The sequence below is a fragment of the Cynocephalus volans genome, chromosome 4 (assembly GCF_027409185.1).
Source record: "Cynocephalus volans isolate mCynVol1 chromosome 4, mCynVol1.pri, whole genome shotgun sequence".
In the NCBI taxonomy this organism is placed as follows: Eukaryota; Metazoa; Chordata; class Mammalia; order Dermoptera; family Cynocephalidae; genus Cynocephalus; species Cynocephalus volans.
The window spans coordinates 145,404,786-145,429,028 of record NC_084463.1 but is presented as its reverse complement, the minus strand read 5'-3'; the positions used below and the strand labels follow the sequence as shown (position 1 = coordinate 145,429,028).

The 24,243-nt window shown below is 42.6% G+C and overlaps 2 protein-coding genes across 3 annotated transcripts in view; one reads left to right on the top strand and one right to left on the bottom strand.

The window, feature by feature from the left end:
- The window catches only part of CSTPP1 (centriolar satellite-associated tubulin polyglutamylase complex regulator 1), a 214,307-nt gene that overhangs the window by 134,095 nt on the left and 55,969 nt on the right, over positions 1-24,243 (bottom strand). The window lies entirely within an intron of this gene.
- Positions 7,965-13,157, top strand: LOC134376998 (uncharacterized). Its single transcript, XM_063095609.1, is given in 1 exon segment — positions 7,965-13,157. A coding segment is annotated over 1 exon segment (5,064 nt). The 5' UTR covers positions 7,965-7,996; the 3' UTR covers positions 13,061-13,157.

Below are 24,243 nucleotides of genomic sequence, written 5' to 3'. Positions count from 1 at the left end.
TATTATTTTTAAAAGTTCAGAGAACAAAAATTTGAAAATTGGAAAATAAAAACAAACAAAAAAAACCCCACAAAAAGCAAAAAACAATGAAAATCCTCAATAGGAAGGCTGAAATATAAAATTGAAGAAATTTCCCAGGAAGTAAGAACAAAAAGAAAGAGAGATTAAAAAGAAAAAAAAAAAAAAAATAGGAGAGAAAAATAAGAAAACTAGAGGATCAGCCCCAGACGTCAGCATTTAAATAATAAAATTCTTAGATTATCTATTGCAAGAAAGAACAAAGACAACAAAGGGTAAGAAAAAAAATAACTCAAAATAATTTCTCAGAATCGAAAGACTCAAGTGCCTGGATTGAAAGGATCCTTAAAAGCCTAGCACAACGAATGAATACAGATGCACACCAAGGTCCATTACTGTAAAACTTCAGAACACTGGTAATAAAGTAGAAGATCCTGAAAGCTTCCAGAGGAAAAAATAACAAGTATAAACAAAGGATTAGGAATCAGAATGGCATCAGATTTCTCAATGGCCACACTGGAAGCTAAACAACAATGAAGCATTCCCTTTAAAAATTAAGAGAAAATCATTTCCACCCTAAATGTCCAAACTAAGCTATCAATTAAGAGTGAAGGCAGAATGAAATATTTTTGGATTTTCTCAGTATTTCTCAAATATTTTACCTCCCATATACCTTTTCTCGGAAAGCTACAACCAAATGCACTCAACAAAATTAGGGAATAGAACAAGTGTTCTGGTTATCTTTTGCTGCAAAACAAACTAACTCAAAACTCAGTGGTTTAAAATAACGATTTTATTATATCTCATAGATTTTGTGAATCAGGAATTTGGGCATGGCTCAGCAAGACAATTCTGCTTCTTGTGGAATTGATTAAGGTCACTACGGTACTAGGCAGGTAGATAGGTTGGTGTAGAGGGTACAAGGACACTTTGCTCTCTTGTCTGGGGCCTTGGCAGAGACAGTTTGAAGGTTAGGCTCCCCTGGGACTGTTAACAGAGCACCTGCATGTAGCCTCTCCAACATGGCAGTCTCAGGGTAGTCAGTCTTCTTACATGACAGCTGGCTTCCCCCACAGCAAGTATCCCATGAGCACCAGGCAGAAATTGCATGCCCTTTTCTGACCTGGCCTCAGAAGTCATGCAACATCACTTCTACCACATTTTATTGGTTACATTCAGTAAAATGTAGCCGTCCCAGATCCAGAAGAAAGGAAATTACACACCCCTTTAATTGGGGTGTGGCAAGATAACTTTGGTGAAGAGCAAGCAGGATAGGGAAAATTGGCACAGCCATCTTTGGAAAATATAAATCTGTCACGTTGACCTCTGGCCACAACAATTTACATTCCTCCCAGATGCAAAATACACCTTGCCCTGAGTCTAATTCCATTGCAGCACCAACCCAAACTCCAGGATCTTGCCACATAAATCAAGTTCAGATGCAGATGAAGTTCCTCAAGTGCAATTTCTTGGGTACAGCTCGTCAACTATGTTTCACATTCTGAATACCTGCAAACTAAAGAGACAATTTATATGCCCCACACACTAAGTATGTACAATGGTGATAAGGGATAGGATAACTACAATAGACTTCCATTCAAAAAGGGGGGGAATGAAAGGGGAATGATTACTGTAAGTAATCATTGGTCCATTGTAATTCTGAAATCCATCCAGGTACATGTAATTATTTACTTGATTTGGGCCCAGTACCTCTCCATGGTAATAATTTTCCATGGCTCTTGACTTTGTATTCTGGCCTTTTGAACAATCCTCTGAAATATACTTTAATTTCCATAAAACAGCCTTGGTTTGCAGGTGAGTAGTTTGCTCAGTCTGCTCCCTGACCAAAGAGGTCTGGGGGTGCATAGACGACTTTTTATTTTGTCTTGTCTCTGTTTCTTTCAGTCCAAACTGGTGGTGCTTCCACCAATATAATTCCCTACAAAAACCACTATGGTTTCTATTGCTTCATTAGACAAAGCTATACCCACAAGCCTCTTTCAGACAGGCCCTTCTCTATCTTAGGCTCTCTGTGAGGATGCTGTAGGACAATACCCTTAAGATCCTTAGGCATTTTGTCTATCTGAAAGGATCTTCGAAGTTATACTCTGAAATCTTAACAAAGGTTTGAAGTCTTAACAAAGGATTCATCTTTACCTTATATTTCCCTGACAGCACTTGGATTTGATCTTTACTCTGAGTGACTTTCTTACTTTTAAGTACCTTTTGCTGGTTGGAAAGACTGTCCTGAGCTCTGTATTTCCTCTATATTCTACTTGAAATAAAACAGTTCATTCTTTAGTCATCTCTCTCCCACATTTTACTGAAGGCTGCAAGAAAAAGACAGGCAACAAGAAATTTCCATAGCTAGATCATCACCGTTCACTAGATAGATACATTTCCTATTTTTCACATTACCAAAACGATAGTGTTGCCAAATTTTCTGTCATTACAAGGATCCTCTTACCTCTAGCTTCCAGTAACATTTTCCTCACTCTCTTTTAAGCCTGCATTTATAGCCTCCTTGAGGCCCATCAGACTTCCACTAACAGTCTTTCAGGTTTCTGCCTGCTGTCTGGTCTCTTACTACAGCACCTCAACCTGAGTAAAAAATTTTGTTCCAGTCATTTATTGCCGGATAACAAACCACATAAAATTTAGTGGCATAAAAAACAACAATTTTATTATGCTTATGAATTCAGTAGGTTAGTAATTATAAAGAGTACATCAGAGATGGTTTTTCTCCATTCCATGATGTTGACCTGAGTTAGGAAGACTTGAATGGCTGGCGATGACTCAAATGGTTGGAGGACAGAGTCATCTGGAGGCTTCTTCACTCACATGTCTGGCACCTAGACTGGGATGACTTGAAGGCCAGGCTTGTGGCTGGGCTTCTCACAGCATGGCAGCTGGGTGTCCTGAGAGAGAACATCTGAAAAGTGAGTTCCCAGAGACCAAGACAGAATCTACATGGCCTTTTGTGACCTAGCCTTGGAAGTCTCATAGTGTCAGTTCTATCACACTCATATTCAAAGGGAGCAGACATAGACCCCACTTCTCAAAGGCAGGAATGTCAAAAAATGTGGGGTCCTATTTTAAAATCATGACACAAAAGAAAGAGGACAGGAATCCCAAGGATAAATATAAAACTCCAGAGATCCCTAGATAACTGCCGTGTAACAGGCAAAGAGATAAAAAAAAAAAAAAACAGGTAAAGCATGACAGAAGGTTCTGGGACAGATTTCTTCACTAGATAAAACTGAGAGGGAATGAATATTAATTTATTAATACATACAAATATTATGTACTTGCTTCAGTCAGAGTCCTCACAGTTAACAAATAATACAAGTAATAATTTTAAAAGGGTAACTGAGGAAAGTTTTAAAAAGAGAGTATTTCTAAAAGTGTGGACAGAGTAAAGGAAGAGTGTAGTACCCAAGGCTAGTAACAGTAGCAACAGTTAGCATCTGTTATTACCTGCAGGCGTGAAGGGCCAAGTGCAGGGAGCAGTTTCCTGAACCCGTATAGAGTAGACCAACAAACATGAGCTGAGCTATGACCTTCATCAGAGGAACAAAGTCAACCCGAACCCACAGCATACTGGAGGGGAAAGAAACAGGCGAATACATACTTTCATCTCTCCTCCTGCCCTTCAGTCTCCTGCTAATACCAGAGGAATGTTGTCTCAGTTTATTTTCTGCTGCTGTAACAGAATACTAACAGACTGCGTAATCTATAAAGAAAAGAGATTTATTTGGCTCATGGTTTTGGTGGCTGGGAAGTTCAAGATAGAGGGGCCGCATCCAGTGAAGGCCTTCGTGCTGCATCACTCCATGAAGAAAGGCAGAAGAGCGAGCAAAACAGAGAGAAAGAGGGAGCTGGCGAAACTCCCACAATAAGTAACCCACTTCCATGACAAGGGCATTAATCCATTCATGAAGGCGGAGCTCTCATGGCCTAACCACTTCTTAAAGGCCCCAACTCTTAATACTGTTAAGTATTAATAGCGATTCAATTTCAACATGAGTTTTGGAGGGGACATTCAAACCATAGTAAATGTGGAGAGTGGATCTTCAGGGACAAATAGCAAATAAACAGCATGATACTAATGGGAGATTTATTCAGTTGGGTAGAGTTTAGAAATAAATTGGTGATAAGTTCATAGGAAATTAACCAAACAAGGGAAAAAAAAAAAAAAAAAGGAATCTCATGAGCAAAAGTTTGTGCAACATGGCTCAGGTATCAATAGCGTTTATATAGTTATAAAATATAAACATCAAATATTGATAGAATCAAAATCTTGATATAAGTAATATTAGGAGTCTGAGGAGTAAGTAAAAGTACATATGTGTGGTGAAGTATATTAAAGGGAATTAGATTTACATCTTACACAATGGAGAGGCAATAGATGCCTGAAATTGAAAAATCAAGAAGTAGCAACATAAGCAAGTAATTTAGAGATTTAAAATTAAATGCCAAAAAAATGATTCAAAGAAGCTGAATGTGCTTACCTCTAGGGAATGGGAAAGTACATTGAAAGAGCTGGGGAAATGTTATTTTTTTCTAACAATTCTTGTAGAACTATTTCACCCTTTAAACTGTATGCATGCACAAGTTTGATTTTTTAAAAAACAAATAGATTAGGAAAAGAATACTCAGCTTAAAGGGCTACCTCCTCTGTGACATCTTCCCTGACCCTTCAAGCTTTGTTAAGATATTCTTCCTCTGGACATTCTCAGCACATTGAACCTCTATTTAGCTCAAATCACTGGTAATTTAATTACTGACTTATTTGACTATGAGAACCCTCAAGATACGGACCATGCCTTATCAATCATTATTTCCCCAGTACCTATCACATGTCCAGTCACATAAGGGTTATGTAAGAAATATTTCCTGAATTGAATTATCTCCAACATCCTACCAGTCACACAGGGTAGGAAACTACCATGACCAAACTATCTTTCTAACCCCTCACTTTCCTATCCTCCTGAGTCCTATTACCTGATGATAGGCCTTTTGCCATTTTCTGAATACACCAGGCCTCTGTGCCCTTGCTCGTGCTGTTCCATTGGCTAGAGATGCTCTCCCATTCTTTATTATTCATCTTTTAAGTATCACCTGAAGTACCACCTGTGCCATGAAGCTTCCCCCCAAATTCCTAGTCAGAATAAATCTCTCCTTCCACTTCCCCCAAAACATATTGCCTAAAATTCTACTTGGCACTCTTTAATAGCATCTTAATAGTTAAGCTTATGTCTGACTTTCTCCTTGAGTATATAAGTTACTCAAGTTCAATTGGCTTATTCATCTTATATCCTTCACTAGCATAGTGTCTAGCATATGGCAGATCCACAATCACAGTAGAATAATAGGTTGGTTCTTGTTTGTTTGTTTTTTCTGGTAAGTAAACTGCCATTTTTCCACCTCTCAACATTCACTTTCTATTCTTCTAGTGACAGTACTCTGATTTTCCTTCAGGGAACCCAACTCACCCTTTACTCGCTTACTATGTGATTTAAATGGGTGTACCCAATTCATTATTAAATGAATTTAACTGGTTCATGTAACCAAAAAAGCCTATGGGTAGGTAGTCTGGCTTCAAACAGGCTGAATTCAGGTATTCAAATAATGGTTATAAAATAACCAGAGGTGAGCACAAGGTCGAGGCCAGTCTAGTCAGCCTATTTGTTTTGCCTGGTCACTATGATCGGTTCAAGTTTGAGTGTGTGATACAAGACAGTCCAATAAGTGTCAATCCCAGGGATTTTTTGCTAAGATTATTGAGAAGGACAAGGTCTTTTTCCATCAGAATTACTATATTCACAGGGTGCAGGCCTAGAGTTGCCAGTGGACATTTTACTACTATATGAGTCAACCTTGCTGAGGATGAAAACAGAGGAAACTGGATGGAGAGAGGCAGATTGCTGATGACATTATTTGAATAACTGAATTCAGACTCCCACCATGGGCTTTTTGGTTACACGAACCAGTTAAATTAACGTTTGTTCATTCATTCTCATTCTCATATTCTGACTCTCTCTCAAGTCATTTTAAGTTGGGTTCTATTACCTGTAACCAATGTATATACCTCTTCCCATTAGACTGCATACTCTTTAAGGACAGAGCATATGACAGTATGTTTCTTTTTCATCCTTCACAACACCTACCACAGAGGTAGGCACGAAGTAAATAACAAATAAATACAGAATTAAAATAAATATAGTAGTAATTACCATTTTGTTCAAGTGGCAGCAATACAGTAAGAGAGCAAGAGGGCCAAGAATTTTCTAAGTAAAAAAGGACAAAAGGGTTTTTTCTGAAATTTTTGTCTGAACTTTGACATTAGACCCAGGGATACCTGATCTTAGTAGCATCAAAAACACTCCTTTCCCCTTTTATTTCTACAAGGGACAGAGGGAAAAGACGATGCAGTTTCTGACTCCTATAAAATCTGGGAGAGTATCATTTCTGATCTATATGCAAGGGCCCTCAGAGAAGACCCACTGGCACCTGTCAGCCAACTCCTACCTGACAGCCAACTCCTATCATCATAATATCATTGAAATCGAAGTCAATTGTCACAAATTATGTACAGAAAAAACAAAGTACAAGTTCAAGCTTCTTCTCCTTTTCTTTTTTCCCTTCCTTTTCTCTCATACGGATATAGGTTGTAATATCTCTTTCCTCCCCCTCATCTCTCTCCATTATCTTAATCAAGAATATAATTTTTAAAGAACTACCCCTTTCTTTAAGTAGGTATCAAAAACAGCAGTAGGAGGCCTCACGGAGGCCTTCTCTGACTACCATTATCAAAAGTATCTTCCCAACCCCCAGTCACTCAGTATCCCAGTACCCTCCTTTATTTTCTTAATAGAACTTTCGCTATCTGAAATTACTGAAGAAAGAACTTTTTAAGCTAGCCGTAGTAACGCCATTTTGCAAGGCACAAAACATTACCCTGGTTAAAAGTCCCTAGCATAGGAAAAGTACAGCCTGAGGTTGAGACCAGATAACGAACAGGATATCTGTGGTTATGCACCTGGGCCCCGGCCCGAGGCAAAGGGCGGATAGTTCCCAGAAATAGACAAGTCAGTTAAAGTTTCAAGAGTGCCCCTCAGCTGTTTCAAGGACTCCCAACAGTTTCCAGGGTGCCCCTCAGCTGTTTCAAGGACTCCCAACAGTTTCCAGGGTGCCCCTCAGCTGTTTCAAGGACTCCCACCAGTTTCCAGGGTGCCCCTCAGCTGTTTCAAGGACTCCCACATAACCGAAGCTCACCCGCGCTTATTTGAACTGACCAATTAAACTCGCTTCTCGCTTCTGTACCCGCGCTTTTTGCTATAAAAAGGACCCAGGAGCTTCACTCGGCGCGCCAGTCTTCCAAAAGACTGTGTCGCCCGGGTACCCGTGTGTTCAAATAAACCTCTTGCTGTTTGCATCCGTCTTCGTGGTCTCGCTGTTCCTTGGGAGGGTCTCCCTGAACTGACTGACTACCCACTTTGGGAGTCTTTCATTTGGGGGCTCGTCCGGGATCGGAGACCCCCACCCAGGGACCACCGACCCACCAACGGGAGGTAAGCTGGCCAGCAGTCGTTCTGTGTCTCGTTTCTGTGTCTCGTTTCTGTGTCTAATCCTGTGACTCTGACTGTCTTTCTGAGTGCGCGCATTTTGGTTTCAGTTTGTTCCGGGTTAGTCGCTCTGGGAGCGAAGTGCGGGTAGCGAACAGACGTGTTCGGGGGCTCGCCACCCGGCAATCCTGGGAGACGTCCCAGGATCAGGGGAGGACCAGGGACGCCTGGTGGACCCCTTGGCAGAGGATTATTGTGTTTTGGTCTCACCGCGTCTCGGGAGGCGCGCTCTGCCATCGGACTCTTTCTTCTATTTCTACGGCACTCGGTCTCGTCGCCGTTTCTGGTTTCTTTTTGTCTTAGTTGTGATAGGTCTTTGCGTCGTCGTTCCCCTATTGGAAATTTTCGAGATGGGGCAAGGTGCCCTTACGCCTCTCTCCCTTACTCTAGATCATTGGAAAGATGTCAAAGCCAGGGCTCACAATCTGTCCATGGAGATCAAAAAAGGAAAATGGCAGACTTTCTGTTCGTCTGAGTGGCCCACATTCGGCGTAGGTTGGCCGCCAGAGGGAACCTTTGACCTTTCTGTCATTTTTGCAGTTAAAAAGATTGTTTTTCAGGAGACCGGAGGACACCCGGACCAGGTTGCCTATGTCGTGGTATGGCAAGACCTCGCCCAGAATCCCCCTCCCTGGGTGCCACCCTCCAGCAAAGTCGCTGTTGTTTCGGGATCAGAAAATACTCAAAGGCCACCTACAAGGAAGCCTTCCGCCCCTCCCCAACCCCCCGTCCTCCCGACACCAGATGACCTATTTTCTCTCTCTGAACCCCCACCTTACCCGGCGGCTCCGCTGCCCCCTCTGGCCCCTCAGGGAAACAGATCGGCACCAGGCCGAGCGCCCGGTGATCCTAGCCCTGAGGGACCGGCTGCGGGGACTAGGAGCCGCCAACCTCGCAGTCCGAGAGACGGCTCCGGTCCTGACTCCACCGTAGCTTTGCCCCTCCGAGCCATAGGGCCCCCAGCTGAGCCAAATGGCTTGGTCCCTTTGCAGTATTGGCCTTTTTCCTCAGCAGATCTTTACAATTGGAAGTCTAACCATCCTTCTTTTTCTGAAAAACCAGCAGGTCTCACGGGACTTCTTGAGTCCCTTATGTTCTCTCACCAGCCCACTTGGGACGATTGCCAACAGCTACTCCAGATCCTCTTCACCACTGAAGAGCGAGAAAGGATTCTTCTGGAGGCCCGCAAGAACGTTCTCGGGGATAACGGGGCCCCTACACAACTCGAGAACCTCATTAATGAGGCTTTCCCCCTCAATCGACCTCAATGGGATTACAACACGGCCGAAGGTAGGGAGCGTCTTCTGGTCTACCGCCGGACTCTAGTGGCAGGTCTCAAAGGGGCAGCCCGGCGCCCCACCAATTTGGCCAAGGTAAGAGAGGTCTTGCAGGGACCGGCAGAACCCCCTTCGGTTTTCTTAGAACGCCTAATGGAGGCCTATAGAAGGTACACTCCGTTTGAACCCTCTTCTGAGGGGCAGCAGGCTGCGGTCACAATGGCCTTCATCGGCCAGTCAGCCCCAGACATTAAAAAAAGGTTACAAAGACTAGAGGGGCTCCAAGACCTTTCCTTACAAGACTTAGTAAAGGAGGCAGAAAAGGTGTACCACAAGAGAGAAACAGAAGAAGAAAGACAGGAAAGAGAAAAAAAAGAGACAGAAGAGAGAGAGAGGCGGCGTGATAAACGCCAAGAAAAAAATTTAACTAGGATTTTGGCCGCAGTGGTAGGTGAAAGAGGGTCTAGAGATAGGCAGACAGGGAACCTGAGCAACCGGGCAAAGAAAACACCTAGGGATGGAAGACCCCCTCTAGACAAAGACCAATGCGCGTACTGTAAAGAGAAGGGTCACTGGGCAAGAGAATGTCCCCGGAAAAAGAACATCAGAGAAGCCAAGGTTCTATCCCTAGATGACTAGGGGAGTCGGGGTTCGGACCCCCTCCCCGAACCTAGGGTAACATTGACAGTGGAGGGGACCCCCATCGAGTTTCTGGTCGATACCGGGGCTGAACATTCGGTGCTGACCCAACCCATGGGGAAGGTAGGGTCCAGGCGGACAGTCGTAGTAGGAGCGACCGGCAGCAAAGTCTACCCCTGGACCACTCAGAGACTTTTAAGGGTCGGACATAGGCAAGTGACCCATTCCTTTTTGGTCATACCTGAGTGCCCTGCTCCTCTGTTGGGCCGGGACATCCTGACCAAACTAAAGGCTCAAATCCAGTTTTCCACAGAGGGCCCACAAGTAACATGGGGAGATCACTCTACCATGTGCCTGGTCCTAAACCTAGAAGAAGAATACCGGCTGTATGAAAAGCCGGCCTCTCCCTCCATCGACCCATCCTGGCTCCAACTTTTTCCCACCGTATGGGCAGAAAAGACAGGTATGGGACTGGCCAATAACGTCCCACCAGTAGTAGTAGAGCTGAAATCAGGTGCCTCACCGGTGGCCGTCCGACAGTATCCAATGACTAAAGAAGCCCGGGAAGGCATCAGACCCCACATCCAAAGGTTCTTAGACCTAGGGGTCTTAGTGCCCTGCCAATCGCCCTGGAACACCCCTCTGCTACCAGTAAAAAAGCCAGGGACCAATGACTATCGGCCAGTCCAAGACTTGAGAGAAATTAACAAAAGGGTGCAAGACATTCATCCCACGGTCCCAAATCCATACAGCCTCCTGAGTTCCCTTCCGCCTAGTCACACTTGGTACTCAGTCCTGGATCTCAAGGATGCCTTTTTTTGCCTCAGACTACACCCCAACAGCCAGCCACTGTTCGCGTTCGAGTGGAGAGACCCAGAAAAAGGTAACACAGGTCAGCTGACCTGGACACGGCTGCCACAGGGGTTCAAAAATTCTCCCACTCTCTTCGACGAGGCCCTCCACCGAGATTTAGCTCCTTTTAGGGCTCTCAACCCCCAGGTCATATTACTCCAATATGTGGACGACCTCCTAGTGGCAGCTCCCACATATGAAGGCTGCAAAAGAGGGACACAAAAGCTCTTGCAGGAACTGAGTAAGTTGGGGTACCGGGTATCAGCTAAAAAGGCCCAGTTATGCCAGAAAGAGGTCACCTATTTGGGGTACCTGCTCAAAGGGGGAAAAAGATGGCTGACCCCGGCCCGGAAAGCTACAGTTATGAAGATCCCTACTCCCACAACCCCCAGGCAGGTCCGCGAATTTCTGGGTACTGCCGGATTCTGCAGGCTCTGGATTCCTGGGTTTGCTTCCCTGGCTGCACCCTTGTACCCCCTGACAAGGGAAAACATTCCTTTTACCTGGACTGAGGAGCATCAAAAGGCTTTTGACCACATAAAAAAAGCCTTGCTGTCTGCCCCCGCCTTGGCTCTCCCAGACCTCACCAAATCATTTACTCTGTACGTAGATGAAAGAGCCGGTGTAGCCCGAGGAGTGCTTACTCAGACCCTAGGACCATGGCGACGGCCAGTAGCTTATCTATCAAAAAAACTGGATCCAGTGGCCAGTGGGTGGCCAACCTGCCTAAAAGCGGTTGCTGCAGTGGCACTCCTCCTCAAAGACGCTGATAAGTTAACCTTGGGGCAAAATGTGACTGTGATTGCTTCCCACAGCCTCGAAAGTATCGTGCGGCAGCCCCCCAATCGGTGGATGACCAATGCCAGAATGACTCATTACCAGAGTTTGCTGCTAAACGAAAGAATATCTTTCGCGCCCCCTGCTGTCCTGAACCCAGCTACCCTACTACCAGTCGAGTCAGAATCCACCCCAGTACACCAATGCTCAGAAATCCTTGCTGAAGAAGCTGGGACTCGACGGGACCTGAAGGACCAGCCATTGCCCGGAGTGCCTGCCTGGTATACAGACGGTAGCAGCTTCATTGCGGAAGGTAAGAAGAAAGCAGGGGCCGCCATCGTAGATGGCAAACGGACGGTATGGGCAAGCAGCCTGCCAGAAGGGACATCAGCCCAGAAGGCCGAGCTAATAGCCTTGACGCAGGCATTACGCCTAGCCGAAGGAAAAAACATCAACATCTACACGGACAGCAGGTATGCTTTTGCCACTGCTCACATTCATGGGGCAATATATAAACAGAGGGGACTGCTCACTTCTGCTGGAAAAGACATTAAAAATAAACAAGAAATTCTGGCTCTGCTAGAGGCCATTTACCTCCCTAAGCAGGTCGCCATTATCCACTGCCCAGGCCACCAGAGAGGAAATAACCCTGTGGCGGCCGGGAACCGGAGGGCCGACGAGGCTGCAAAACAAGCCGCCCTGTCGGTCAAGGTGCTAACAAAAACTACAAAGCTTCAAGAGCCAATCGAGCCTGCTCAAGCTAGGACCAAGCCAAGAGAGCTCACTCCTGACCAGGGAAAAGAATTCATTCAGCGGTTACATCAGCTAACACACTTAGGACCAGAAAAGCTCCTTCAACTGGCAAGCCGCACCAGCCTCTCCATCCCGAACCTCCGGTCCACTGTTCAAGAAGTCGCCAATCGGTGTCCAGCTTGCGCCATGACTAATGCGGCTACCACCTACCGAGAGACCGGAAAAAGACAACGGGGAGATCGACCCGGCGTATACTGGGAAGTAGACTTTACAGAGGTAAAGCCTGGCCGGTATAGAAACAAGTATCTGCTAGTATTTGTAGATACTTTCTCTGGATGGGTAGAAGCTTTTCCTACCAAAACGGAAACGGCCCTGACTGTATGTAAAAAGATACTAGAAGAAATCCTGCCCCGTTTCGGGATCCCTAAGGTGATCGGGTCAGATAATGGCCCAGCCTTTGTTGCTCAGGTAAGCCAGGGACTAGCCACACAACTGGGGATAAATTGGAAATTACATTGTGCGTATAGGCCCCAGAGCTCAGGTCAAGTAGAGAGAATGAATAGAACCATCAAAGAGACCTTAACTAAATTGGCCTTAGAGACCGGTGGAAAAGACTGGGTGGCCCTCCTTCCCTTAGCGCTGTTCAGAGCCAGGAATACCCCTGGCCAGTTCGGTCTAACTCCCTATGAAATCCTCTACGGGGGACCCCCCCCCATACTTGAGTTGGGAGAAACACTGGGTCCCGATGATAATTTTCTCCCTGTCTTATTTACCCACTTAAAGGCTCTAGAAGTTGTGAAGACCCAGATTTGGGACCAGATCAAAGAGACATATCAGCCCGGTACCATAGCTGTCCCCCACCCGTTCCAGGTCGGAGACCGAGTGCTGGTCAGACGCCATCGACCCAGCAACCTTGAGCCTCGGTGGAAAGGCCCGTATCTGGTATTGCTGACCACCCCGACCGCAGTAAAAGTTGATGGCATCGCTGCCTGGGTCCATGCTTCCCATCTCAAGCCTGCACCACCCCCGGCACCAAACGAGACCTGGGAGCTGGAAAGGACTGATCATCCTCTTAAGCTGCGTATTCGGCGGCGGAAAAATGAGTCCACCGGGTAAGAACCCCCACCGGCCTGTGATCCTCACCTGGAAGGTACTGTCCCAAACTGGAGAAGTTGTCTGGACCAAACAGGCTACCCAGCCGCCTTGGACTTGGTGGCCCGATCTTAAACCTGATGTATGTGCCCTGGCGGCGGGTATTGAGACCTGGGATATCCCGGGATACATAGCATCGGGCTAGGCCCAGATCAGACCCCCTGATTCAGACTACACAAAAGCTTATAATCAGATCACCTGGGGGGTCCCAGGGTGCAGCTATCCCCGAGCTAGAAACAGGCTTGCCGCTTCCCCCTTCTACGTGTGCCCCCGGGATGGCCGGACCCTTTCAGAAGCTAGAAGGTGCGGAGGGCTGGAATCCCTATATTGCAAAGAATGGGGTTGTGAAACCACGGGGACAGTCTACTGGGGACCTAGTTCCTCATGGGACCTCATAACTGTAGAACGTAACGATAGCAGTAAAAACTGTGACAACACCGGCTGGTGTAACCCCCTTAAAATAAAATTCACAGAGAAAGGAAAAAATTCCAGAGATTGGGCACAAGGAAGAACCTGGGGACTAAGGTTCTATTTGACGGGAAACGATCCAGGTGTACTGTTCACCATTCGCCTAGATATCACCAATATGCCAACTGTGGCAGTGGGCCCCGACCCCGTCCTTGCAGAACAGGGACCTCCTAGCAACAAGCTGTACCCAATGACTAGCAGGCAACCCCCCGCGGCACAAAGGAGCACTGCTACACAGAGCCTCCTATCACCAGGCACTCTACCCCCCACCACGGGTGACAGGCTCTTTGGTCTTGTACAGGGGGCCTTCCTAGCTCTAAATGCCACCAACCCGAACGCCACAGAGCATTGCTGGCTCTGTCTGGCCATAAGCCCCCCCCTACTATGAAGGAATAGCCTTTTTGGGAGAGGCCAATTATACCAGCGCCGAGAGTTGCCGTTGGGGGACCCAGGGAAAGCTTACTCTCACAGAGGTCACAGGACAAGGGTTATGTATAGGAACAATACCTTCTACCCATCAACATCTTTGCAACCAGACCCTATCCATCAATTCCTCCGGGGACCATCAGTACCTTCTCCCCTCCAACCATAGCTGGTGGGCTTGCAGCACCGGTCTCACCCCTTGCGTTTCCCTCTCAGTTTTTAATCAGTCTAAGGATTTCTGTGTCCAGGTTCAGCTGATTCCTCGCATCTATTATCATCCTGAAGAAACTTTGTTGCAGGCCTATGACAACCCTCATCCCAGGTTTAAGAGAGAACCTCTCACACTTACCCTAGCTGTCCTACTGGGAATTGTGGCAGGTATAGGTACCGGCTCGGCTGCTCTGATTAAAGGACCTATAGACCTCCAGCGGGGCCTAACCGAGCTCCAGACTGCCATGGACACTGACCTCCGGGCCCTCCAGGATTCAGTCAGCAAGTTAGAGGACTCATTGACTTCTCTATCTGAGGTAGTACTCCAAAATAGGCGAGGCCTTGACTTACTGTTTTTAAGAGAGGGAGGCCTCTGCGCGGCCCTCAGAGAGGAGTGCTGTTTTTATGTAGACCATTCAGGTGTGATACGAGACACCATGGCCAAACTCAAACAAAGACTAGATAAAAGACAGTTAGAGCGCCAAAAAGATCAAAACTGGTTTGAAGGTTGGTTCAATAGCTCCCCTTGGTTCACTACCCTACTATCAACCATCGCCGGGCCCCTAGTACTCCTTCTTCTGTTGCTCATTCTGGGGCCCTGTGTCATCAACAGGTTAGTCCAATTCATCAATGATAGAATAAGTACAATTAAAGTCCTGGTTCTTAGACAAAAATATCAGACTATAGATAATGAAAATAACTTTTAACTCCGCTCTAAGATTAGAGCTATCCACAAAAGAAATGGGGGAATGAAGAAAGAACTTTTTAAGCTAGCCGTAGTAACGCCATTTTGCAAGGCACAAAACATTACCCTGGTTAAAAGTCCCTAGCATAGGAAAAGTACAGCCTGAGGTTGAGACCAGATAACGAACAGGATATCTGTGGTTATGCACCTGGGCCCCGGCCCGAGGCAAAGGGCGGATAGTTCCCAGAAATAGACAAGTCAGTTAAAGTTTCAAGAGTGCCCCTCAGCTGTTTCAAGGACTCCCAACAGTTTCCAGGGTGCCCCTCAGCTGTTTCAAGGACTCCCAACAGTTTCCAGGGTGCCCCTCAGCTGTTTCAAGGACTCCCACCAGTTTCCAGGGTGCCCCTCAGCTGTTTCAAGGACTCCCACATAACCGAAGCTCACCCGCGCTTATTTGAACTGACCAATTAAACTCGCTTCTCGCTTCTGTACCCGCGCTTTTTGCTATAAAAAGGACCCAGGAGCTTCACTCGGCGCGCCAGTCTTCCAAAAGACTGTGTCGCCCGGGTACCCGTGTGTTCAAATAAACCTCTTGCTGTTTGCATCCGTCTTCGTGGTCTCGCTGTTCCTTGGGAGGGTCTCCCTGAACTGACTGACTACCCACTTTGGGAGTCTTTCATTACCTTACTAACTTGTTTACTTATTACCTGTTTGGGATGCAGCAGGCCTTCAATAAATATTTGTTAAATGTATGTTAATTAATCTGCATAGCACCCATACCACCCCATATTCATATCAACTTTATTACTGAAAAAATACCTCATCCATTTCGTGATAAGAAAAATTTAGACATCTAGAAGGGTATTACAGAAAAGAAAATGGGTTGGAAAACCTGCTAATTAGGGCATTAATAATAGAGAGGAAATAAGCTGATTGCATAATGAAGTTAAATTCTTCAAAAGCCATACAAGACAAGCAAATCCACAATTCTCAGAGAGAAAAATGAAGTGTAATGAGGAAAAATACAGTGTACATTTAAGCTTTTTTGCCTCTGAGAGACGCTGTTCTCAGTTTCTTTTTTGCATCATTCCTGAGAAGCTCAATAATAGAAGTACTATGTATCTTTGAAATGGTGTCTTCTATGGCTATGTTAAATTACAGAGGTATTGAAGGGAGAACAATCTTTAGTCTCACCTACCCTACCTAGTCTTTTTTCAAAATTAAACATAGGCAAGTGAGAAATTGATACTTGTAAATTCCTGCTCGCTGATCTGTGTACCCAAATTCTTGTCTCCCCTCCATCTTTCAATCTGTCACTGTCAGAAATCTCTTCTCTCCAATTTCTACTATCTGACATATTTCTCAGATTCATAAGAAAAATGTAACAAAAATATATTTTAAATGGATCTTTCACAGGATTTTTTGGACAAAAACAGTTTGACAGACTGACACAAATGTCTATTTTTGGAAAATTTGTGGCTGATAAATGTTTTGAATTCTTATGATAGGCTTCAACTCCACTTCTCTCACCATTCAAAAACTGGTTCATTCTTCCTTTATCTCAAACATTTCAATAATATATTAGGAAGTATTTGGGGAGAATTTTACCAGCATTCAAGCAACTATTGAACAGGCAGAATCCCATGCAGGGAAACTGATTAGTTTCACGGAAACTTTGATACTTAGTAATACATCTTTTTTGTTGGCAATTTCCAAGATTTTCCTAGGAATTACACTGAAGTTTAAGAGAAGAAAAAAAGAAAAAATTATCCGGGCTGGTATTAAACAGTAAGCAAAATCTACATATTACTTGTAAATAATAACCATCCAATCACCCCTCTTCCTTTTTCTCTACAAAGTAAAAGTCACTATCACATAAAGTTTATAAGAATTCAGTTTCATGTAGTAACTAATATAGTCTTAAATGATCCATAAATGTACCAAAAAAATTAATTACAGTAACAGTCAGGGTTCTTGGTTGCAAGCAACAGAAACCAAATCTGGTTATCTAAGGAAAAAGGGGATTTGCTGGAAGGGTATTAGTGGCTTATAAAATCCACAAGGGGCTGAAGGACCAGACTTGAAAAACAGACAGGAATCAAGGTAGCTTTGGAGGCTGAACACCAGGAAACTAGGCAGAGGTCTCAAAACAGTCTGATTCACAAGCAGTTACTGCAACTGACACATTTTTCCACAAAAGTCTTTTTTGCTTTAGATGGCCAGAGTCAATTTCTGTTGCTTTAGCCAAGAACCTTTACCAATGCAAAATTTATATAAAGTGAAATTCTTTAAAGAAAAGCCAGTTATTTGAGGGATTTCATTTCTCATGATGGTTTCCACTCCCCACAACTTTCCTTTTTATGTTCAAGTCACACCAAACTTAGAATCTGCTTTTCATTTCCACTCTCTTTACATGTAGTCCTCTCTTCCTCGAGTTCCATTCTCTCTTATCTGTCTGATGATCATCTACACATTCTTCTAGGCCTAAGTTAAATGTCACTCCACTGTGAATCCTTTCCTGACTCTATACAAATAACCACGTCTCCTATGAAAGTTTATTGACTAGTCCAGCATTTCTAATGCTCTGTTTTAATTGTATTTGTTTCACTATCATTTTCACATGTCTGGCCCAGTGACTGCCATACTGAATTTTAAAAATTAAAAGAAGATCTGGCAGTAAGTTTATTTCTAGCACTTACAAGGAACTGTCTTTTACTTTGCATGCTTCTTATTTCAACATAATTGAGCCCTCCACAAAATAGCCCTATCCTAATTATATATTTTCTGTTTGTTGCTTTTCAATTTGTACTAGAGTCCTCCATGAGTCAAGTTAGACTCCTTTATGATTCTTTGTAGTGTAGAGTGCCTTTTCCAATAAAGGTAGACTACATAATTCAGACTAAACTTGCTGGCTGAAAAAAACTGGATGAATTGTTAAAGTCATATGTTTGAAGTCATTAGAGAGCCACGAAGGCAAATGAAGAATGACAAGGCCAGGTAATGAGAGAATAAAATCCAGCAAGGTAAGCTGAGCATTTGGTGCCACTTTTCCCCATGGGCTGGCATTCTAAACAGAAGGGTCCATGAATTGAATTTAAAGGATCCACAAACTTAGATGGGAAAATTTTTATATATTTATGTTTACTAAACTCTAACTGAAATTTAGCATTTCCTTTAATTATGAATGCAAACATAGTAAAATCAGCAGTACGTCTGACTTTGTCAAGAATAGAAATCTCAAGATATTATCATATCACATTACGGTTGTGTCAGATATCTCACCATATAATTTATATTCATCACCACTTCAAAAGTAAGGTGTTATGATACCGCTAATAGTTCCAGGGGTCTCTGCCAGTTTAGGAAGATGCAGCTGATAGACTGAGCAGTTAACAGTTTTAAATTAATGTTAAGTTCCTGAGTTTTTCAATGCCTCTTCAGGTATGGAGGTCAAAGAATTGAAGTTTAGGACCCATCTGGGTTGGGAAGAGGGACTCTGGTAAACCCCTAAGGCTCTTTGGCACCCTGAAGAGCTATACCTGGAAAACAGCCCTCCTTGGTACTTAAGCCTAGCTTCAAATCATTTCAACCCCCTAATGGGATTGAGGTAATCCAAGATTGCTAGTGCTCAAGCCATCTGCCAGAAGCAGAGCCTCTCTGAAGAAAGATAATATCATTCTAGGCCTTGCAAATTTTCATATACAATGTACAGCAAGCAACCAGAGGGAAAAAAAAGTTCAACATAAGACAGTGGAATAAGAAAAGGAAGAGACAGAACAGATAACAAAAACAGGCCCATGGGGAATCCAGATAATAAATTATGGACTTTGTAGTAACTGTGCTTCACTATGTTCAAGCAAATGAAAGACAAGATTTAGCAAAGACATAAACAAAGAACGCAATGGAAATTCTTGAACTAAAAAATACAAAAATTGGAATTTAGAACTGAGTAGATGGGTTGAGCAGCAAATTAGACACAAACGAAGAAGAGAATTAATAAACTGGAAATGGATAAGAAGAAAAAAAGGAAGAAAAAAGAATGAAGCATAAAAGACAAAATGATGGAAAACGCACAAAAGTGCATAAGAGACAGAGGATACCATGAAACGGTCTGTTTGTATAATTGGAATCCCAAAAGGAGTTAAGATAGAGAGTAGAACACAAATTTGTATTTTGTTTGTTTGGTTTTTTATTGAATCATAATTGATCATACATACTTTTGGGATTCAATGTTGACATATGTTGATTAAATCAGTATTACTAGTATGTATATTGTTTTAAATTGTATTTATTCTTTATGCCCCTTGTCCAATCTCTCTTTATCCCCCCCTCTCTCCCCTCTCCCACCACTGATTACCCTAGATGTCTTTTCTCCTTCTGAAAGAGTAATGGTTACTCTGTTGATTTGTTGCCCAGATGATCTGTCCAATGCTGAAAGGTGAGAACACAAGGAAATCTGAAGAGCTAATAACTGAATATTTTCCAAACTTATAAAAGACATCAAGCAACAGGTTTAAGAAGCACTAAGAATACCAAATAGTTTAAATACAAAGAAAAGCAAAACTATAAACATTATAGTAAAACTGCCAAAAACCAAAGACCAAGGAAAAATATCCAAAAAGTAATCAGAGATAAGGACAGATTATTTTCAAAGGAGGAAGAATAAGACTGAGAGCTGACTTCTCAACAGAAACAGTGAAAACAGAAGATAATAGAACAGTAAATAACTGTCAATCTATAATTTATACCAGACAAACTTGCCCTTCAAAGGGAAAATTCAACTAAGATCTATAGATTAGTTAATAGTTTTGAGTTAATGCTAAGTTCCTGATTTTGACAATTATACTATGGTTATAAAAGATGTTAACCATTAATGGAAGCTGCATAAAAGGGATGTGAGAACTCTATACTATTTTTGTAACTTTTTTGTAAGTCTAGAATTATTACACACACATAAAAAAGGTGAAATAAAGACAGTTTCAGAATGGAAACTCCATGAGGGTTGAGATTTCCTCTCTGTCTTGTTCACTGCTGAATTCCTAGTATCTAGAGCACTGACTAAGGCATAAACACTCAAGCACTGACTATGGCATAAGCACTCGGTAAATATTTGTTGAATTAATGAACAAAAACAGTAGCAGTAGCTACCATTTATTCAACACTCCCTATATCTTTGGTGGAATACCAAGCACTTTACATTCATTATTTCATTTAATCCTTCCAAGAATCATGTAATATGGAATTTTATATGTGAGTCTTCCAATTGTACAGACGAGGCTAAGTTACCCATTCAAGATCACACACCAGTAAGAGTAAGGTCCTCAAACATAGATCTGACTCCAGTCTATGTTCTTAACCACTATGCTACAGTACTTTCATGTCACATAAAAATATCTCCTTTCTTTTTTGCTTATCCAAATTCTACTCACCTTTGAAGGTCAAGACAAATTCCTCTATGATGCTTAATTTAACTATTCTTATTTAACTAGTAGCCATTATTTCTCCTTACTCTCAATTCTCAGTGTACTGGGTCATACAATTTAATGCCATTATATATGGTCTTGTATTGTTCTCTTATTGTTTGTTAATCAATAAGCATTATCCCTTCAACCAGACTACATCTCCTTACAGGGAAGAGACCATATCTTAATATTCCTATTGATATAAAGCACATTTGAAGGTCAATCATGATCCGAAAATATTAAATGGGAAATTCCAGAAATAAAAAATTCCTAAGTTTAAAATCTCACACCATTCTGTGTAGTGTGATGAGATCTTGCAACACTCTGCTCCATCCCTGAGGACACGAGTCATCCCTCTTTCCAGCAGATCCACTCTGTATATGCTACCTGCCCATTAGTCACTTAGTAACTGTCTTGGTTATCAGATCAACTGGCATAGTATTGCAATGCCTGTATTCAAGTAACCCTTATTTTACTTAATAATGGTCCCAGAGTGCAAGAGTAGTGATGCTGGCATATTGCTATAATTATTCTATTTTATTACTAGGTACTGTTGTTAATCTCTTACTGTGCCTAACTTGTAAATTAAACTTTATTTATAGGTATGTATGTGTAGGAAAAAAAGTATATATAGGGTTTAATACTATCCATGGCTTGGGACATCCATTGGGAGTCTTGAAACATATCCCCTGTGGATAAAGGGGGACTACTACTGTACTTAATATTTTGATAAAGGGATAAAGACATTTTGATAAAGGAATAGAACATTTAGTTGGAAAAATGCAAGAAACAGTGTTGCTGGAGCTTTAGAGACCAGGCCTGTATGGTTCAAGATTCTAAACTTCAAATTTGACTCAGAAAAACACTATCTGAAAAAAGTAGTTGTTACATATAATTTTCTATAGTATCTCTTTTTCCTTATGGTTAAGTCAGTGGATGTTCAGGGCAATTTGGATATAGCAGCACACTTCTTTTGGTTAAACCCCCTTGAGAGGGAATATATATTGCACAGAAGGTGAAGTATGAGAGTGTGCAGATGAACAATTATCCCCACACACGTAAACTGCAGCTTGTGTGGTGTAAATAAACTCTCCCTGACTGGAACTGCCTGTGTAATGTTCTCTCTTTGGGCTCTGTGGTTTCTCAATACATTCCAACTGTTCAGAGGCTGGAGCTTGGCTCAGCGAGCACAGATAAACAGCTTCCTGGAGAAGGCTGCCAGCATGAGGAGCAATGACCTCAGCAGAGAATGTCTGCTTTTCATTACCCTGAGCACATCACTGTACCACTAGAGCTAAGAATGGAACAATACAAGTTCAATAGACGTGACTCACTCAGGTCTCCCATTACAACTTGAGTATTTTAATCTTGGCATCAGAGGAAAGGGGGTACAGACAGTAAGTGAAGAAATAGCTTACAGGTAAAGGGAAAAAAGAAAAGTTTTCATAGGCTCTTCTATGAAGGAACTAAATGATGAGTGAAGTGGCTAACACTAAATGGCTAATAGTCACGCAGGAAATTATCAAATATTTTAATCTCCAAAAATTAGACAAAATGCAGGGTGAGCAAGAAGTGTTATAGAAAACAAGAAAAACTAAAAAGTTCTCACAACCTTCAACTGGGTTGCCATTTAAAGAGAAAGAGGAAGATGATCACTTTCCAAGAGATCCACAAAATAAGAGAAGCAAAAAACTGGAGCTAATGGAGAATGACACATAATGAAAATGAATTATATATAGCCAGACATTTTATACATGTCATTTCGTTTGATTTGCATACCAACTCTATGAGATAGGTATTACCATCCCTAGCAATGATATAGACCTGTAGAATTATAACACAAGGACATTAACAAAGACATTTGTTGTTGATGTTATTTAATGACAGAGGGATAAATTCAAGGCTGCTTCTATGGCCACCCAAGAAACAATGCTTCTCTGAACTTCTCTCATCATAGTATTATCTACTATTGCAGCCCCAGAACTCGGTAATCCAGCAACCAATGAGTCCTAAAATAAATTTACAGGCTCATGCCATGTTTTGATAAGACAGTTTCCGCTGTGCTGGTCAGCTCTGCATCTGATAGTTGAAGAAAGGAATCACAGTTACGGCCTCAGACAGGAAATTGGTTGGATATGACCCTTCTTGAAGGATCCTGAGAAATAATTTGTTTCTCAGAGAAGTCATTGACTGTAAAGATGCACCTGCCATGAGGCCGCAAGCTAAGAGACAACATCTTAGCAAATCGTAATAGCAGAGGGAAGCTTCATTTGACTTTCATTTCAATTTTCTCAGGGAAGAAGAACCTTTGTGTGACTGCCAAAATTCTAATTGTCCTTAATCCTTCCCCTTTATCCCCTCCACCCCCATCCCAGAAGTTCATTAAGGACCTTCTGGTTAAAGGTGCCAGATCGTGTCATTCTTTCCTATTCTTATGCCAGGCCTGTACCGCCAGCATCACAGATCTTCTAGAGTTCTGAGAAAATTATGGGAGAAATTAAAAGCACTGAAAAATTTAAATTGTCCTGTTGTTGATGAAGTAAAGTTTCTTAACTTCTGATGAGTTATTTTACATTACTAATAGCACGACAGATTTAATTCAAATTGTGTGTGTCTACTTTATTGCCAGAGGAGTACTCAGGGAATTATCAGAGTGGTGGTATGAGGAGTATCAGGGCTTGGACCAAGTAAAGATCTTTATATTATTTATAGATTAAAATAAATCAAGTAACTTCTCTAAAGGGAGATATTTAAATGTGAAGAATTACACCTAAGTTTTATACTCGTTAGCTGCAAAAGCAGCTCCCATGAAAACAGAAATAATATCACTGAATCTTGAGAATACCTCAGCCAAGGATGGAGTTCCTTCATTTCCTCTTATTGAATGGTTTTACAACAGCTAAGTTTCTCTTAACTTGTTGAACAGAGGGGGTGGGGAAGTAAGGTCTTTCCTGACAGGCAGAATCTGGGCCCAATTATTACTTCTATAACCTCTGACTCTGACTTCTAAATGAGTCAGGGGACCAGTGGGCTGTGAAGTCGCTTCCTCAGTTACCAGGTCAAGTGCTGCTGGATGGTCTCCTGTAACCATAATACGAAGGGACGGAAGAGAGATGGAATCCACAAAAACAGTCAGCTTCTTGAATCTTCAATGACCCTGGATTTTTAAGTTTCCAAATAAATTTTTGTGACTCTTAACTTACCTCTGGTATAATAAATTAAAAAGAACAAGGATCCTCTATAGATTTCACAAATGATGTTTAATAGAAGTGCCTGGGCCAGTAACAGTGAGGATAGGATTGCTTTAACTGAAGGCAAAATCTATTCCTGGCAATTAGTCTGTGAGAATCCAGATGCTGACAATGAGAAATGGGTAATTTTCTGTTACAAAGTGTCATCTCCAGCTAAGAACTTAACTATGGAAAAAAGGCTGTGGGCTGGGGGGTTGGGGGGGAAGTGTAGGGAGAAGCATTACCCCTTTTGAAGAAGCTTATAATAGGATTAGTCACCATTGCTTCACCACACCACATTTGGCTCAATTTAACAATAAGTAGGGAACAACAATAAGCAGGGAAAACATGGAGCAGAAATGGCCCAGAGAAATCTCTAGTCGATCTCTTATTCAAAGCTACAAGCCTAAAAAATCAGTGAAGTCCTGGGTTGTTCTGATGTGTTTCTTGTTGTCCCAACTCTGTCCATGTTACCATGGACACAAGAACCCAAAACAAGAGTACTTAAATGCTAGAGGGTAGATAATCCTGAAAAATCTGCCAACTTTAGAACAGAGTTTACACCTGATTATTCTAGATTATGTAGGAAAGAAGTGGGTCATCTTTTCATAGCGCTTAGAGTACCTGTTTAAAAAAAGAAGAAACAATACATATTTTATAATTATGGAT